The sequence below is a fragment of the Silurus aristotelis genome (genome assembly GCF_946808225.1).
Source record: "Silurus aristotelis genome assembly, chromosome: 10".
In the NCBI taxonomy this organism is placed as follows: Eukaryota; Metazoa; Chordata; class Actinopteri; order Siluriformes; family Siluridae; genus Silurus; species Silurus aristotelis.
This window is the reverse complement of record NC_139583.1, coordinates 10,437,368-10,455,112: the sequence shown is the minus strand read 5'-3', so window position 1 is coordinate 10,455,112 and position 17,745 is coordinate 10,437,368. Positions and strand designations below refer to the sequence as shown.

Genomic DNA, 17,745 nt, shown 5'->3' with positions numbered 1-17,745 from the left:
AAAGACAACAGCGATTTAGACTTTTAGTATAGCCAAGTTCTCAAAGCTATAGCTGTGTTGCATTCACGAACTGTGCATCTGAATGTTTGCTGTCCTCTATACTTACTATGCAGTAAATACAATACTGTATGTATCATTAATGGGTACTCGTTTTGCAATGTTTGGGTTTAATGTTCATTAAACACCATTTTATGCACTCACAATGTCCTCCTGCAATGTCAGAGCAACAGAGAACCAATAGAGTTCTAATGGATATAAAGGAAACACAAAGATAACTTCAATTGAAATATTGAATGTGTTTTAGGGTGGAGTTTTTCTTTAATGACAGCAAGACCCTGATACACGTGTCCGGCCAGCGTCTCCATACGGCATGTTTTACAAATAGCACAAGCAGCTAGACTAGTGTTAGAGTTAGTTAAAACAATGAAGTTTGCCAGACACTTGTTTATGAATTTACTCTTTATACCCCACACTTGTTCCTAATGTCTGACTTGATGAATTCAGTAATTTAGAATATACAGTTTAGCTTCATTTCAAGTTTCCAGTCATGTTATTTCTTTCTGGAATTTAACACGGATGTCTGCCAGAAAAAAGTTGCTTAGGTCTTTCTCTTTTGCTTAAACGGCATCTCACATGGCATGTATAGCACTGAAGAGAGTAAGATGATTTACATAGGAGAAATAGGCCTTGCCAACACCCAAACAACAGTGGACTTTGAAATTAGAACGTCCCCCTAAGTGCATTTTTAAACAGATTTACGAGAGGATTTCAAACCTCTTCAGTCTGCTTCAGTCTTGCATTGTTTAGATTTGTTCACAGTTTGCTATTCTTCTGGAACTGTGTGACAAGGCTGAGCACTTGATCCGATGCCTTGATGACTTTGTTGTGCAAGTAGGCTCTGCCGTTAATGCCAGTCTCTTGCAGGAAGTAACGGTAGTTGACCATGATGCCGCACGAGTTAGCGATGCCTCTGGGGCTAGTGTCCGCATGCCAGTTGAGCCTCCAGAGCGTGGCACCGTTCTGGAGGTGGAAATTGGCGACCGGATTGAGCGCATAGCCACGCCTCTTCTCTCCGTAGAGATACCAGGCACACAAGCGCATCAGGACCGGCTCCATAGCGCGGGTCAAGCGTTCAGAGCGAAGCCAATCTCCAGAGGCAAGGAGGGTACGCAGTGCATCGACCGCAGCAACACCGGAAACCGCTCCTGTCGCCTCCTCCACTTCAGTCAACTCGTGCTCAGAGAGCAGCTCGGAGATATGACCTTCCTTCCTGTACTGGGCCAGGAAACCTTGCAGCCATGATGTAAAGCCAGGGATGGGCGACAGGCTGGAGAACTGAGTCATGTGTGGAAATTCACTCTATAAAAAAAAAAAGCAGGAAAGAAAGAAATATGAAATATACAATCTGACCCAATAACATGCTTCTCAACACGTTACAAAGAGCATAAGTTATGATATACATCATCCAATTCTACAGTCAAATCCTCATCTATAGTCTATCTTCATACAACTTACAAACAGTTTTAAAATGCAAATTAAAACCTTTCTTTTCACTCATTGCCAGCAACCAAGCCATTCATAGCTCCTGAAAGCTGACTCATGCAGCACCTAAGAATTTAGCTAAAAGTCAAATTGGTACCTTTAACACAATAATTTTTGCAATTCAAAAGAAAAAGGAACAAAACTTTTACTTCACGTTTGATTGTGCACTTCATGACAACGACTAGCACCGCGCCATACAATGATTTATGTCCTGATATGCAGGAAAAACGCTGTACCAAATGTCAACTTGTTTCCTGGTGTGTTGACAAGCATACAAATGATTGTGCTTAACAAATCATTCTATTCTCTTCAAGTTAATGTCAGTAATGCAAAAAACGTACTGGGCTGCTCTTTTCCAGCTATACCCCTGGCTTATTTAGTGTACATTGTATAAACTTGAATTCAAGACCTCTAGTGCACACATTGTTATTAATGCTATATACCTTGAATAGTAGCTGCGGGAAAAAAAAAAAACAGATGGTTGCTGCAATACAGAACAAATAGCAGCTCTTATTGTCGGATATATAAATAATAGTGAAATTTTCCTTTGCATATTTCCGTACGGTTTCTTTGGCTAGAAATTCAGCAGAGGATGTTTAACATAAAATGTATGGTCACATATTAAATGAGAATTGAAGCATGTGGTCATTAGGTGAAAGCCTACAAATAATACAAGCTACATTCTAACCAAACACTGATTTTACACTATACATTTAGAAACCTATTCTTTATATGATAGTAGTTGCAAGTTACTAGTAGTGTGTGAGGCTTTGTTACAATCAAAACACGTCATAACTTATTCATAGAATAGCTTTGAAAAATTTTGCACTTTGAAAAATACGGTCAGCCGTGTCAAACACCTCTTCTGTGCTTTTTTCCCCCTCACTTCACTAGAACTAGCATGAGACATAACCACCCTTGTTTGCTCACACATTCATGCTTGTGCACAATCTCTCGCTTTCTCTCTTTGGTCTATATTTGAGAATGAGGAAGCAGACAACAAAATAAGCCAGACTGTCAGCCTGGTCCCTGAAGGGAAAAGCTAAATCTGGTCCCCCTCTCTCTGTCTGACTCTCCATCATTTAGTAGCATGCTCGCTATCAAGCTTTTGAAGAAAGTGAGGATAAGTGTGTCTGGGGGTCATTTTCTATTCATCAGCTAAATTTACTGCAAATCCTCAGTCAACGGGCCTAAGAGAAGAGACAGTGTGTGTGTGTGTGTGTGTGTGTGTGTGTGTGTGTGTGTGTGTGTGTGTGTGTGTGTGTGTGTGAGAAATTGAGAGAGAAAGTAAGGGAAGAAGTGCTTCATGAGTACAACACTGCAAGATGTCTATAACCGCCTCTCAACCTTCTAAATCACAATAATCATTTTAATAATACATTTTCCTCACCCTCAATCTTGCATCCATCACTGTAGCTATTCCCCACTGGCAGAATGAATCACCTTCAGCCCTTAGAAACAGTCCACAATTCAAACACTAACATTGTCCCTGTGCATACTAATCCCCCTTTTATCTCTCTTCTACACAATCTCTATCTTACAAATATTCACATTATGATTTTAATCAATTTGACTAGGTTCATCCAAATTTCCTACATATCTTACCAATTTAAAATAATTCAATAAAAATACATTTTTATAGATAATATTTTTGTATAAAATCTACTAAATGGACAAGAACATTTGGGCGACTGACTCTTCCAGCCATATGTGGTTCTTCCCCAAAATTCTAGCACAAAGTAGGAGGCACACAATTGTATAGAATGTATTTGGATGCAGTAACATTCAATTTCTTCTCCACTTTAACTAGGAGACCTAAACTTGGCTTCATAAAGACAGAGTTAACATGGTTTGAAGTGGAAGGTCTTCAATAGCCTGCTAAAGAGCTCTGACATCAACCCTACTGAACACCTCTGGGACGAACCCCAGGGCTCCTTACCATGCATCAGTACCTGACTTTACTAAAGCCCTTGTGGCTGAATGAGCACAAATCTTCACAACCAGAATCCTAACTCTAGTTTAAATTTAAACTTTGATTTGAGAAACTGGAACTTTCCAGAAGAGTGAAGGTTATTTTAAACAAAAAAATGGGATGTTCTTATGGTACATAGCTTGTGTTTACATAATGCTAACTCCATATTTCAGTATTAATATTGTGAGTTATTGTCTATACGTAAGGACTAACACAAAATCTATGCCGTACCATTCAAAATAATGAATGGAAGTGGGTGTGATCAAGCCTGTAATATAGCAGAGTGAATATTTTTCTGTATAAATAGAAATGCATATTTATTACCTGAACACTTCACATTTTTTAAAACTGTTCATTGCTGCATAATGTCATGAATTGTCCACGGACTCCCCTGTGTTTTCTCTCCTAGAGACAATTTCTTTTGCATGAGCTGTTCAAATTGGACTGAACATGTATTAATATAAATAAATGCATTCATATAAATCGGTCATTTGTATTACAAGCCAAAAGTACGTTCTGAGGCGTGCAGTCATAAAAAAAAAAAAAGACTGAAAACCTGCTGAAAATTCAGGATTTGATTGCGCTGTGGAATATAATCGAAAAGAACAAAATCTAAATATAATCAGAAATGAATTCTCAATAATGATATGGTGCTACAACAACTTTTACTTCCACAACTTGCATTGCAGGATGTCCATAAAGACATCCTGGTATGTAGACATAAAAAAACATCATTTAGAAAAACGGCTGAGTCTCTGCAGCACTAGCGCTAATCACATCGATGTGGATCATCTGCATGAAATTATAGCCATCAGCCCTGCGTTCGCCCCATCCCATTTCCCCTGCCCCCCTCATTCAGATGTCAGATAGAGCTCTCCTAAGAGCCCTTGACCTCCATTACACAAGCAGCCACTCTGCTCTTTATTTCATCAGGATTTTCCATGAAGAAAAAAACAGATCATTCAGATCATCTTTAAACCAGAGTGCCTCTTATTTTTGCAGCCACCTGGCTCATTTCTGCCTTCGTTCAATAAAGCGTGCGAATGTCTCCGACATGGTGGAGCTTCCACATTTTTCTTGCTCAGTAAGGCTGTCAGTTGAGATCTAATTAGTGTTACATTTGTTTGTTCTTCTGTCGGGTTGAGTGTCAGACAAAATGTGAAGGCGACTGAAGATGTGATTACACTAAGCTCTGGGTGGTGCTGAGCTCCCGTGCTGAGGGAGGTCGCACCTCTGCTACTTTGTTTGCTCTCACATGTTGGAGCTACCCAATTCATTCTGATGCTCTACTTCAGCTGCTGTAGATCATCCCACATGGATATTCAAACAATTTGCCCTTCCCAAAAAAATTAATCTCTAGTGATTTAGTTTAGAACGTCACTTAAAAACTGTGGATTTGTTCCCAAAAACTGCTGCTGCAATCATAAAGACTGTCCTGTGCTCATCTCATGACTTTTTTATAGTATTTATAGGCTGATGCTGAACATCCTTTCAGCACACTTATTGTGTATGTGTGGAAAAAAGTAATGATTCACATTTTAACTCTCCAGTGTAAAGTATAAGAGAAGGGGTTTCCTACAAAATCTGGATCCTCTTAAGATTTGGTAAATCTACTTTGTGGCGACATCTATTGTTGAAAGAATTACACAAAGTTAAAATGGACCCTTTTGGTTTTTGGACATGTGCTAGTTCCAGGCATTGACATACAAATGTATTTACAACCTTCAGGTAAATTCTGGTGAATTGAAAACAGTATATCAATTATTTTGTTACTAATTAGCTAAAATTACCTCAAAAACTCAAATCAGGCTCTATATAAAGTCTACAAAAACACGCACAAGCCTAAAAAAACCCCTTTCGATTGTCAGGCCTTCTGAGACTGATCATTTCTTTTGATCTGGGGTGCCACAGAGACCAGAGGTTCTCTTCTAAACTAGTATTCCATCAGCAGCATCAAAATAAAAAGAAATATTATTAAACACTTCATTTGCGCAAATGTTAGTATTTTATTTGACCATATAAAGACACGAAGACAAATTAGTAATTAATTGCACTCAGAATGGCACAAAATGTCCAACTATTTAAATTAAATTCGAACGAGAGGACCATTTAATTTCAATTATTTATTAACATTACTGGCTGCATTTCTGTACTGGATGCACTTGGAACACAAGTTTTTACAAAATGTTTTTTTTTTAGGCCAATAATATACTTCATTTCCCGTGGGCTCACCACCTGCAGGAGGGACTGTAAGGGACGGTGCTGTGAGGATTGGGCAGCAGTCGAAGGCGGGGGCCTGCTTAGACTGCTGCCCCCACGACCCGAATTACGGATGAGCGGGAGAAAATGAATGAATGACTGAATATACTTCATATCCCTCATTTGTAGGAAACCATAAAATATATTTCATTTAAACTTTTAAACCTGGAGCAAATGAACAAACACCTGAAGACTGAATGGTCTTTTATGGTCAAATGTACTGGTTCTGCATTTTATTTACTATATGTCAGATTAATTTCAACAATACATTAAATATCTTTGATTCATTTTGATCATTTATTTATGTTGGTGTTTTCAGCAGAAATAAATCTCAATTCAATCTCCTAAACAGTACTATAAATGACACTATATACATTTATCTACTAAATAAATATACCTTCTCTCATCTCCATCATCACACTAACCTGCATCTCTCGTACCACCCTCTTGATGAGGTAATTGCCGAGCTCCACACCCTGCAGACCAGCCTGGGTGGAGGAGATGGAATAGAAGATTGCAGTGCTGATCTTCTCCACGTCTTCTACTGCATCCAATGTGGTGAACTCTCTCACAATACTCTAGACAATAAACAATATTGATGTCAGATGTCAGCAAAGTAAATAAATAGTATTTAGAAAGTGGTCGTGAGATCTAGAAGTATTCCCTAACCTGGATGTTATCCGATATGTCCTTTGTTAGAGCCACATGTAAGACCACCAGAGGTTCTCCAGGCATGGAGGCATGTGTGAAGGAGTAGCAGCGTCTGTAAGGCCCGACTCTGCGCTTTATGTCTGTCCAGTTACGCACTGGGTGAACCGCTTCATACCTGTTAATGCACATCCTGATCAGCATTTACTAGTGATTTTATTTGTGATTTCTATTTATCTAGTTATGTCAAGGCCTAGGATCTCAGCATTTTGTACAAGATTCTTACTGGCTGATCTTCTGAAGGAGCTCACAAGGGGACTTCCACGTGATTCTTTCTAATTGGAGAAGCCCAACCGAGAACCACTCAGACAGGAGGCCCTTTAATGTGCTGTTGAGGTCCTGAAACACACATACACACTATTATACATTATTTCATTCACTCCTGCAAATCCTTGTTTCTAACCTTCCAAATCAGCTAACAAACTCTTAATTAGTTGACAGGTTGTGTATGTTGGTTAATGAAATCTCTCTCTACTAAGGAAATCAAAGAATTTATTGAAGTAAACTCTTTCAACACTAATTTAATTTGCCTCCAGATTACGTCGCGTCTGACGCATATGTAAAATCTCGTTGCTCCACGGCACATTAATATTTCAAAGCCGGTTTCTGATCTTCTGCAGTCTGGCATGTTGAGTTTCGGATTTAGACAAATCAGATTTCTCTCTGCAGGCTGCTGCACTCTAGACCTGTTTGTTTGCCCTTCAGCTGATGTTATTAGATGTGCTCCGAGAGAGAGCAGAGCAGATCTGTGGTAAACATCACGCAATTTCATAAAGGAGTCACGCCACTCCAGTGGGTCAGCTTTCATATCTGAGTAGGTACAGAGAACTGCACTCTTGTGCACAATCACTAAAAGGCACTGACGTGTGAACACCGTTGTACATGCACCCTTAGGCACACCCGTCAGTAAAATAAGCTTGAAAATCCTTCTTGTATGCACGTTAAATCTTAGGAGAGATAATAAGCTGGCTATAAATAAGATTCAAAGCACCACTGCAAAGGTGCAAACACACACACTTACTTTAATTTACTCATGGGTAAAGATTATAACCTACAAAGCACAACGTTGCCTAATCCTGTATTTTAACATTCCCTCCTTGCATTGCACCTGCCCTTCATGCCATCTTAAATCCTCCATTAATGTCATTACCTTACTGTATACCATTACCTTATTACCTCATGTTTTGCTAGATGAACCCTGGTGGTTTTAGAGTCAATGTACATTTACATTTATGGCATTTGGCAGGCCCTCTTATTCAGAATGGCTTTTAAATGAGCTTTGAAGTCTCTATCAATAAATACACTCTGATACACATCCATTCGGTCACCATCTAGGAATACAATCGGACTTAAAGCTGTTGGGAGGGAGTATATATGGAAAAGCATTTTTTTTTTTTACTTTTATCATACATTTTAGGAGCTGGAACCTCTGTAAAAAAGCATAGCGATTGTGAATAATTGCATTTTAGAATCTGAAAATATTTCCACATGCATCCATGATTGAGGGCCAAGAAAGCTAAATTGGCCGTACTCTTTATATGGGAGTAATATCATACTCTTTCACTTCTGTCAATCATGTGTCTGTAAACTTTGATATGCAAAAGAGGGTGGAAAGGGTTTTCTTTCCACTGTCTTTTGGTGCCCCCTGATGCAGCAGAAACAGCAGTTTAAAGCGATAACTGTGCCTGGCTAGCTGTTGTATAAATGGGGAAAGCTGGCTGGTGGGTAGGATGTAGCCAAATTGGAAAAGGGAGCAGAAAGGATTAAGGTTCTTGCTTAGGAATATAGCACAGGCAGCTTGGTGGTGCTGGGGCTTAAACCCCCTACCTTCAGAGCAGTAACCCAGAGCTTTAACTGTTGAGCCCCATAAGACCCTTGTATTCCCTTGTGAGGGTTAAGCAACTGTTTGAATGGGAAATAACTGCAGGAACACAAGGAAATCATTCAAGCCAGCAGCTAGCATTAGTCACTTTACCATGCCATACCTAATTTACATATAATTGAGAAAATGTCAATTGAAATGTTCTCATGTTACGTTGCCACTTTTGCTGAAATTGTGCCCGTATATCACGAATGTAGAGAGAAAAGAAACAATATCCTGCCACTTGCTAGTGTGAATAAAGGCTATGCTAGCGCAATAAAGTGATTAGAAATAAAACACATTTAATTTGTTACATTAAATCTAGTCTATATGTGGTAAAACTGTCTCCAGAGTCGTTGGAGAAAAGGAGCGAAGTTCATGAGCAAGAAGAGACACACAAAAGTTACACTCTTTTCTGTCAATCACAAATCTAGTTTGTATTTCTTCCCTGGCTCTGAGCCTTCACATCAACTAAAGATCATTACTGACACCAATTTGGACAGGGAAAATGACTTCTAAGCGCTTATAGGATATTATTTCACTTGAACTGCCAAAGCAAATGACAGCTCTTTCAAAATTTTGCACCTACTGCTGCTTTGCATTTGCTTACATAGCTCATTTTCCCTCAGAACCTGAGGAGGGATCTAGAAATCACACAGCAGATCTGCATCATGCTCTAGGCCAAAATCTTTTAAACTGCAGCACTCAAAGATTTTGTTTGCGGGTGTAAGTGTTATAAATAAATACAGGATTCTCTGGGGTGAAAATAAATATTGAATTAGTCATGTATCTAATACTAGCCCAACTTACCTCTGGTTATTATGTCTTCATTAGTCTGTTGGCAGTATTTCTGAAGCGTTTCTGCCATGTCATAAATGAAACATGACTACAGAGAGTGTGAGAGACTCGCATGCCCTTTTCATAGTCTGTCAATGTTTTTGTCTTCAATGGGCCTCTGCCATTATGATATAAACACTGTTGACATATGGGCCTGTAGGCTATTGGTGATGACATCCACCAACCAGTGAGCCAGACTCGGTTTAGACATGGGAACTTTATTCTATGCATGGCAGATAAACTATTTGATGGCCATGAGAAAAAGGCACAAAGACACAATAATCCATCCTCGAGTACTGAAAAATATCCTTCCTTGTTCCTGTTTATGAAAATGCAAGGTCAACCACCTGAATGGTTCACAAAATTAAGAAAACTCCTAATTCAAGCACAAGGTCACTCCAGACTCCTATCTGGCCACCATAGCAAACTCATCACCAATGCACATAATTGTTCCTATTTTCTGTGAGGGCCTGTTAGCAAAAAGGCACTCTGTAGAAAGGCCTTCTTCAGTTCAGCATGCTTGATAGGCTCATAAGGGAAAATCTTGAGGTACTTCAGTAAAAGGATGAGATCCCACTCAGGGCTCTTGGGAAAGCGTGGCAGATGAAAGTGTGTTGAACTGTTTAGAAAAGCTGTGACAAGTTAATGAGCTCCCAGAGACACACAATCAATGGTGCTTCAATTTGGGGACTTTCTGGTGTTGAGCAATTCCAGTAGGAAAGCTCGTACCCTAGGATTTGGGCACTTCATTCGATTCAGACGCATAGCATTTGCTGAACAGTTAAGAAAACTTACAAGGCCATATATTAGAGCTCCTTGCATTCAGGAGTTATCCTCAACCTATTTTGAAGGACCAGACACACAGGCCCAGGTAACCTGGCCAGAGATGAAGAAAGTCTTCCATTAACGACAATAGATCTGTTTGAGGAGGAAGCTGCTAAGGCATACTAAAGGGACTACAGGTGGTCCCCGACTTACGATGGAGACGCGTTCCTAGGACACCATCAAAACGATATTGAAAATATCGTAACACGAGACCTAATAAATAATAATTTATGAAATTACAGTACATAATTTAGCAAACAGAGCAGTTTACACTATCGTAATGTATCAATTTTACACTATATACAGTATGTATGTGTATGTGTGCATGAGGGCCGGTTTGCGAGTCCAGGGCGGAGCTGGACACACTCTGTTTCAGTGTCCGACGACGTCCATAAAAAAAAGAGAGAGAGAGACAGAGCTAAAATTAGTGTTTGAAACGCCAAAAACAAAGAAAAAAACACACGCTCCAACACTGACAACCGAGTAACTGAAAACTGTTAGTGAGAGTAAGGCATCTCACAAGGTGGGCGATGTGTACAAAATAAAAAATTGCACGTGAAAATTTAAATATTTTGTACGATATTTTCGTATCGCCATCCCAAGATTGAAAAATAGATTGAAAGGTGAGTTGAACCCGTGTAAATCGGGAACTACCCGTACTCGCTCTGTTCGCTAAATATTCCTTACACCAGTGGTCCCCAACCTTTTTTGTGCCACGGACCAGTTTAATGTCGGACAATATTTTCACAGACTGGCCTTTAAGGTGTGGCGGATAAATACAACAAAATTAAATGATACGACTGGCATAAAAACTGGTATTTTCTAAATATAATAATAAACGTGAACCCACGGTGTTGTTTTTTGTTCGTTCTGCTAGCTTGAGAATTTAGCGGTAATGTATTAGAGTATGTGCCGGAGCAGCCCCTTGAAGAAGGTAGTGGATGGAGGTAAGACATGTGACCGAGGAATCATGACGTGCATCAAGCGTGAGTCATAGACAGATGTGGTGGAGAGAATCCGGGAATTTTCCAAAATAAAACATTGTTCAGAATCAGACAATAAACAAAACGGAAATAATGCAAGTTATGCATTATTTCTGTGTGGCCCGGTAACAATTGACCGGGGGTTGGGGACCACTGCCTTACACTATTGGCAGAATCAATGGTTGGAATGTAAATGCATAGAGTAGACCTTGAAGTCAGTGCTTGGCCAGTACACTCTGACCTACTGGACTGTCTATCTCCACGAGGGAGAACAGAACAACTGAACACCACACAAGGGACTGAGAAGCAAGTGCCACACTGAGCAAAAGATCCGTTTATAGCTTGCTTGAAGACAGCATGGGAGTGAGATAACAAGGTTAGCAATTTAACAAGGGAACCCAACTCAAGCTTGTCACATCCAAAAGTCGGAAAAAAGTATGAAATATAGGAAGCTACAAAGAAATAAAGAGAAGTCTGACAGGTTACTTGTAGCTATGACCTGAATAGCTTTGCAAAGCTCTCAAGAGGACAAGGTTAACATTACGTTCAATATATATATAAAGACTACGATGGACGTATGACAATGGTAATTATTACAAAAATCATGTGATCACATTGCTGAAGGTCTCAGCATGATATACTGGACAAATTTTCAATAAACATTCAGAGCATATCTTACGCATGTTTTGTTTGCGATTTGGATTATAGGTGAGAAATAATACCTCAGATTTAAAACTCAGGCGCATGCTGCGTAAAAACAATGAGTAATCGTAATGGAACATTACATACAAGGTAATACATTATAATTTTCAAAGCCTAGCGTAATATTCTGCGATCACCCTGGGTGTAAGACAGCGTCTATACGGAAGCCTAATACGCCTCGATATTCGAGATTTAATATGCAATGCGAGCAGGTCAAAATGTTTGCCTGAGAAATTTTTTCCTCAATTTCTTCTGCATAGTCAAAACATCAAACAGTTTTACCCTTGGCTCGGTGCACAAATTTGAACATGTCTAAGAAAAGACACCATGTGATGCACGATGTACCGTCTGGACTGCAGTGCCTTTAAATCATTTCACGCTTGCTTTGAAGAGTTTTCCTTCCTGTCAATTATAAGTTGAAACCCCTCTATTGACCATGCACATCTTAATCGTCCTTCAATCAAGTCTTTAATGGAGCTTTTAAGCATATTATTAAGTGTGAATCAGGCTGAATGTCAGACTATGGTTAAGGCAGAGAAATTAAATCACACTGTAATCATGAGAGAAATACGGCGATTCAGTCGCTTATGAAAGGAGAACAAGTGCTGATGTTTAAGAACCAGAACAAATACTCTGCCTGGCTCTTCAACACTAAGAAGTGCATTTCTGAAGCACGTTCAACAACTCCAAACTGGCAGCAAACTAAAATAAATATTACCAAGTGTTTTCAAACACATACTCGTCAGATGAGTGACCTGAAGTGACATTTTGAAGCGCTTAAACAGACCGAACTAATAAAGCAGAACAGATTTAGAAGCAACAATGTTGACACAGCATGTTCTTAACTAATAAATCCTTGCCCTATCCTCAGTAATCTGCAAAAAAAAAAAGGATGAATAACATCTGGAGCCAAGATAAAATATGAGCCATGCTGAGCTACGAATCCTAAACTGATCATCCGTTGGATTTTTAATGCCAGGACAAGCTTCACACTCCTTAATGTGTTCGATCATCTCAGCTCCACAGTGAGCAGATATAAGATCTTCATATTTGGCTGCGAGGCACAGTAGCGCAGATTATGTGAAGACGGTTAAGGCACTGAAGGGTTTCCCAGAGCCTTAAGCTTTAAATGTGGACGTGAGCTGAAGTTAACCGGCTTAAAAACTCTAAATGCAATAAAATGCAGCCCTCTGCTTTAGTGTTTAAGCATCTAGATGATCTAGTGGGTTTGGGGGAGGAATACTGAACTGATCAAAATGATTGACAGGCAACTGGTGATACCTGATGCATGACTTCTGATTGGATAGTTTTTCCCATTTGCAGAATTTGAACTACCTGGTGATGTTTTTAGTAATAAAGGTTTTTTTTTTTCTTGAGAAAACATCACACCATTATATGGAAATCTAGTATAAAGTGACCAATTTCCCCAAATCTCACATAGCTAGAATGAAAAAGTACATAATTACATGTAATAAGTGTAAAGTAAGGACCTCTACGGTTCGTCTAAGGACGAAGGACTCTGAGGTTTTAGTAATAGCATGATCTTTTTTTCATTAGAGTGAAAATTGTATTCTCAGAATAAAGATTTTTTTTGTAAAGAATATTTCCATTATAATATGGCATTTCTTAATCATAAAGTGATAAAATAATTATTTAAATAATAGCTATTTTTTTCAGTTAGTTTTCAGGTATACACAAAATAGAAATAAAAATATAAAATTTACATAAAGAATATATTTTTTCCCCACCATTTTTTCCATCGGTAGCATGTTTTTGCAATAGCGCGATATTTTCCTTTCCTGTCATGTCGTTTTTTTTAATCTAGTAACTAATATTAGCATTATATTTTAATCGTAATAACATAAGACTTAAACGTAAGTGGATCTTTGTTATCTGATTTCACACGTCGCAGCACAGAGCTTCTGTGGATTTCTAGAAACAGCAGAAAAAGTGTTGTGAAATCTGCAAAAATTAAGTGTAACCTCCATCACCTGTCTTAAAACAGAAACATGAAGAGACGTGAAGTATAAAAATGGAAACGTAGCATAACACAGGAGAATGGCAGACGTGTAATAGTGTTATGGTGTCCTGGTGCTGAAATGCCACTGAAGGGGAAACAGTTGAACTTTCAGAGCTGAAGTAGGGGAAAAGTCAGACACTATCTGAGCTCATGTTCCTGTACTTCATGCCACAGGACACCAGAGGCTGAAGTGGGTTAAAGGGCACTGCTGGTGTCATGTAAACACTCTCAGGCACTTCAGCCCATTGATCCAAACCCCACATAGAAGCATTTCTGTCTAATATAATGCTTCTTGTGCAAAATGTGCCAATGTTACGTGGTAATAGTCAGTGCAAAAGACTAACTAGTGTTCAAATTTACCCTCAGGTGCGGGCTGTCAGTAACTTTAGAAGTAAACTCAATAACATCAGATCGAAGGTCGACCAGGAACTTCACCCCTCCTTCCGCCCTGCTGATGTGGTTCAGTAAATGTCTGTATCTCGGGGTTAAACTGTAGCGCAGTCTGTCCTCCGCCTGCAGTATAGTAGCCAAGTCTCGTATCTGCGTGTCGACCAGTTTCCGGGCCATTTCCGAAGCTCCTCTGTGATCCACTCCATACTCCCTGGAAAGTATTTCAAGAAACGCGAGTCTCTGCTCTTTGTCTAGGTTTCTGTAGAAGTGCATGAAGTCCAGAATGTTCGAGTCTGGGGGTGGAGGCGATTTCTCTCTCGTCTCATAATTAGGTAACGGAGTCACGGTCCTCCGCAGCATCTCCTCCATGACCCTCATGTGTTTTTGCTGGTGATTATTTTGTTTTCTATTATTTTTATTAATATGTCCTGAGACGGAGGAATATGAGCGACAGGTCCACCATCGGAAGCTGTGGACAGACTGACAGTTGTGTCTCCAGGTCCTCGAGATTGTACACAAGCTCAATCTGATCGCTGTCATGGCACGCACACGTATATACACCACTGCTCAGGACCAAAATAAACCGCTGTGACCTAAAAGAATCGTAAAGCACTTCCGGGTTCTCAAAGGGGGCGCGGTCCTAATAGGGTTGCCAGGTGCGCTATTTTAAAAGCGCTATACATGTGAACGTATGAGTAGTTAATTACAACAATAAATTAAACGCAAGCTTTTTTTAAGTAATGCAACCCATATTAAAATGAATTATAAAAAATATATAACAAATTGTTGTTCACATTTATTTTGAAGACCTCCGGAACACTTGCAGAAGGATGAGACCTGGCAACCATGACACCTGCTATTCCAAAATGCACTTATAATTAACTAGCTACTTATAATTATGTCGCAACTCGCAAATCTATCTATCTATCTATCTATCTATCTATCTATCTATCTATCTATCTATCTATCTATCTATCTATCTATCTATCTATCTATCGCCTTTCTAAAACCTAATGTTGCTTTTCAAAGTATACAAGTAAACTCCACTAAAATCCTTAAACATAGAAATAAAAAAATACAATTGTGAAAATTGAGGGGGAAACAAAAACACATTTTAAATAATAATAATTAAAAAAATCGTGCAAATAAGTTTACAAAGTCTGATTCATTCCCACAATGCGTTTCGGCAGCGCTGCTCTCTGCCCTTCAGCCAGCAGTGTGGAGTCTGTCTACTCTCAGCTAGGTATCATCACATCTCCGCCATCTCGTGTCATGGTTTAAATATAATTTATTTTTACACATTTATTCATATATATTGAACAGCGTGTCTCAATAACTTGACTTAGAATTGCGTTTTTATTGATTGCGTTTTTATTGATTATTTTTATTGAACTTCCTACAATCCTAATTGCACATGAGACTTGGCTAGTTAGTGTTAATTGAGCAAGTCACATGGACGAGTATCCGTTCTTTTATTGTTTTTTTCCCTTAAAAAAATGTTTATATATATATATATATATATATATATATATATATATATATATATATATATATATATATATAAAAGCGCTCTTAGTCGGTATTTTGTACGCAAAATTACGCTCAAATGCGAATAAACATGGTTTCAATGAAAAGTTAAAATTGGAAAAGGAAATTGTAAACTGTGGAAGAATCCTAAACCCACACGTGTGTCCTAGTTTAGGGCACTGTTTAGGGAATGAAAGAGTGGCTTTGTAGCACCCTATGTAGTGTGTTAGTAGTCGTTTATGGGGGCATTAAGACTCAGCCATGAATTAGCAAACTGCGATACAGATAGCATGAGAAAAGCTAGCTAACTTAAAGATGATTTGGGGGTTGGATAGAAGTGTTTTATTTTATCCAGCGAATTATTTAATTTAAGATAAAACAATTTTCATTGTATTTCATTTATTTTATATACATATGTGTGTGTGTATATGTGTGTGTATATATGTGTGTGTGTGTGTGTGTGTGTGTGTGTGTATGTATATATATATATATATATATATATATATATATACACACACACACACACACACACACACACGTCTATGTTGACTACATAAAAAAAAAAAAAAAAGGTTCATTTGGTGGAATTGTCTAATAACTGTCTGGTTCTTGACTGTATATTGTATTTTTTAGCAGATAATCTGATCTAATGATGTACTTTGTGTGTGTTTTACTACAATTTTACTTGTATACGCATTTTATTGATCACCTATCTCCAGCCCGGGATTTGACTTATGGCTCAAGAAGACAAAGTGAAGAAGGTAGAGGTGAAGAAAGCCAAGAAAGAGGCTGCACTGAGTGAAAACGGAGACCCACACCTGTTAGTATTAAGGCCGCTTTAAATGTACACTTTTTTCAGCCACAGCACCAATACTGAGCATCAGGGCAATCCTGTCTCACTGAATTCTGTAATCCGATTTGCTTGAATGTGTTGATCAATTTTCTAAAAAAGGAGCTCTGACTGTATTTACGGCTGTAATCGGGGGTTTATATTACTGCGCTCGTCCTGGTAAGTGATGGCACAAGTTTGATATAAGGATATAAAGAAAGAAAAACGTAACCATTGATATTGTGAAGCTTTCTGTAACGATTTGTTTACTTCCCTTTAATGAAAGGAGTCTCACTGGTGGTTGATTTGCAGTAGGTTTTTCCATCACAGAGGAGTCTTTAGGACAGATGCCTTTGCACTTCCTGGTTTCAACTGTAATATAAAGCTGTGGGTTTTTTTTACTCAATAAAGCAAAATAACATAGAAAAAAGAGAGGCTGCCAATGGGACAGTGATAATAGTGACTGGGAATAGCAGCTGTAATGTTATTAATAACAGGAATTTATCCCCTTGAGGCTTCACTAAATGAACAGTTAAAAAAAAACAGCTTTTTGTTATTAAATAAATGCAGAGTGGTAATAGGAGGCACATTGCTTTGAAATAAGAGGAATAAAACTTGTGCATTTTTATTGGGGGGAAAAAGGTTCAAGGTAATAACGGTGGCTTTGCTTCAAATTGGATCTGTAATAAAAAAAATCACACAAGCTCACACAAACTCCGAATTTGCTTTAGAAAGTGAAAGCTTGTAATGCATAAACAAATATGGCAGCAAGAAAAAAAAAAGGATATTTGACCGGATTATAATCTTTGTACGTAATTTTGCATTGATAACGTAATATTTGTTATTCAAAGCAAAAGTACATTGGCGCTAAAAGCCTCCCAGCGAACAGCCGAACGTTAGCACGCACAGCAGTATGTTTTTTGGAGGAAAACGCCTTCCATGTCAGAAGCAGCGACAGAGACAGATTGCTTTCCCCAATAAACGATTTGCGTGCGCGATCATTAATCTAGCGGCGCGTGAAGCGAGAGGGCGGAAGATTACATTCATTACACGCTGCGTTGTACTCTCCTTTTTAATACGAATCAATTAATTTAGCATGATATCTGAGGCATTATATGGATAGGGAAAAAAAAAATGCAAGCGCGGTCCATTTGTAATTAAATTCCTCTGAAAAGGAAAAAGAATCAACACTTTTCACGCACTCCAGAGAAGAGAAAGTACAGCAGATAGTATCAGCTTCCAGCTTATTTACATTTAAATTTATTTTTTTTTTTATCTGCACAGAAAGGA

General features: G+C 38.6%; 1 protein-coding gene across 1 annotated transcript; it reads right to left on the bottom strand.

The window, feature by feature from the left end:
• Nucleotides 1-294: 294 nt before the first annotated feature.
• Nucleotides 295-14,701, bottom strand: mlycd (malonyl-CoA decarboxylase). The gene is made up of 5 exons (XM_083551714.1): nt 14,070-14,701; nt 6,708-6,820; nt 6,443-6,599; nt 6,199-6,351; nt 295-1,359 (listed from the first exon to the last, which is right to left on the bottom strand). The coding sequence occupies exons 1-5, from the start codon at nt 14,637-14,639 to the stop codon at nt 814-816; spliced, it is 1,539 nt and encodes a 512-aa protein (XP_083407840.1). The 5' UTR covers nt 14,640-14,701; the 3' UTR covers nt 295-813.
• Nucleotides 14,702-17,745: the final 3,044 nt, after the last annotated feature.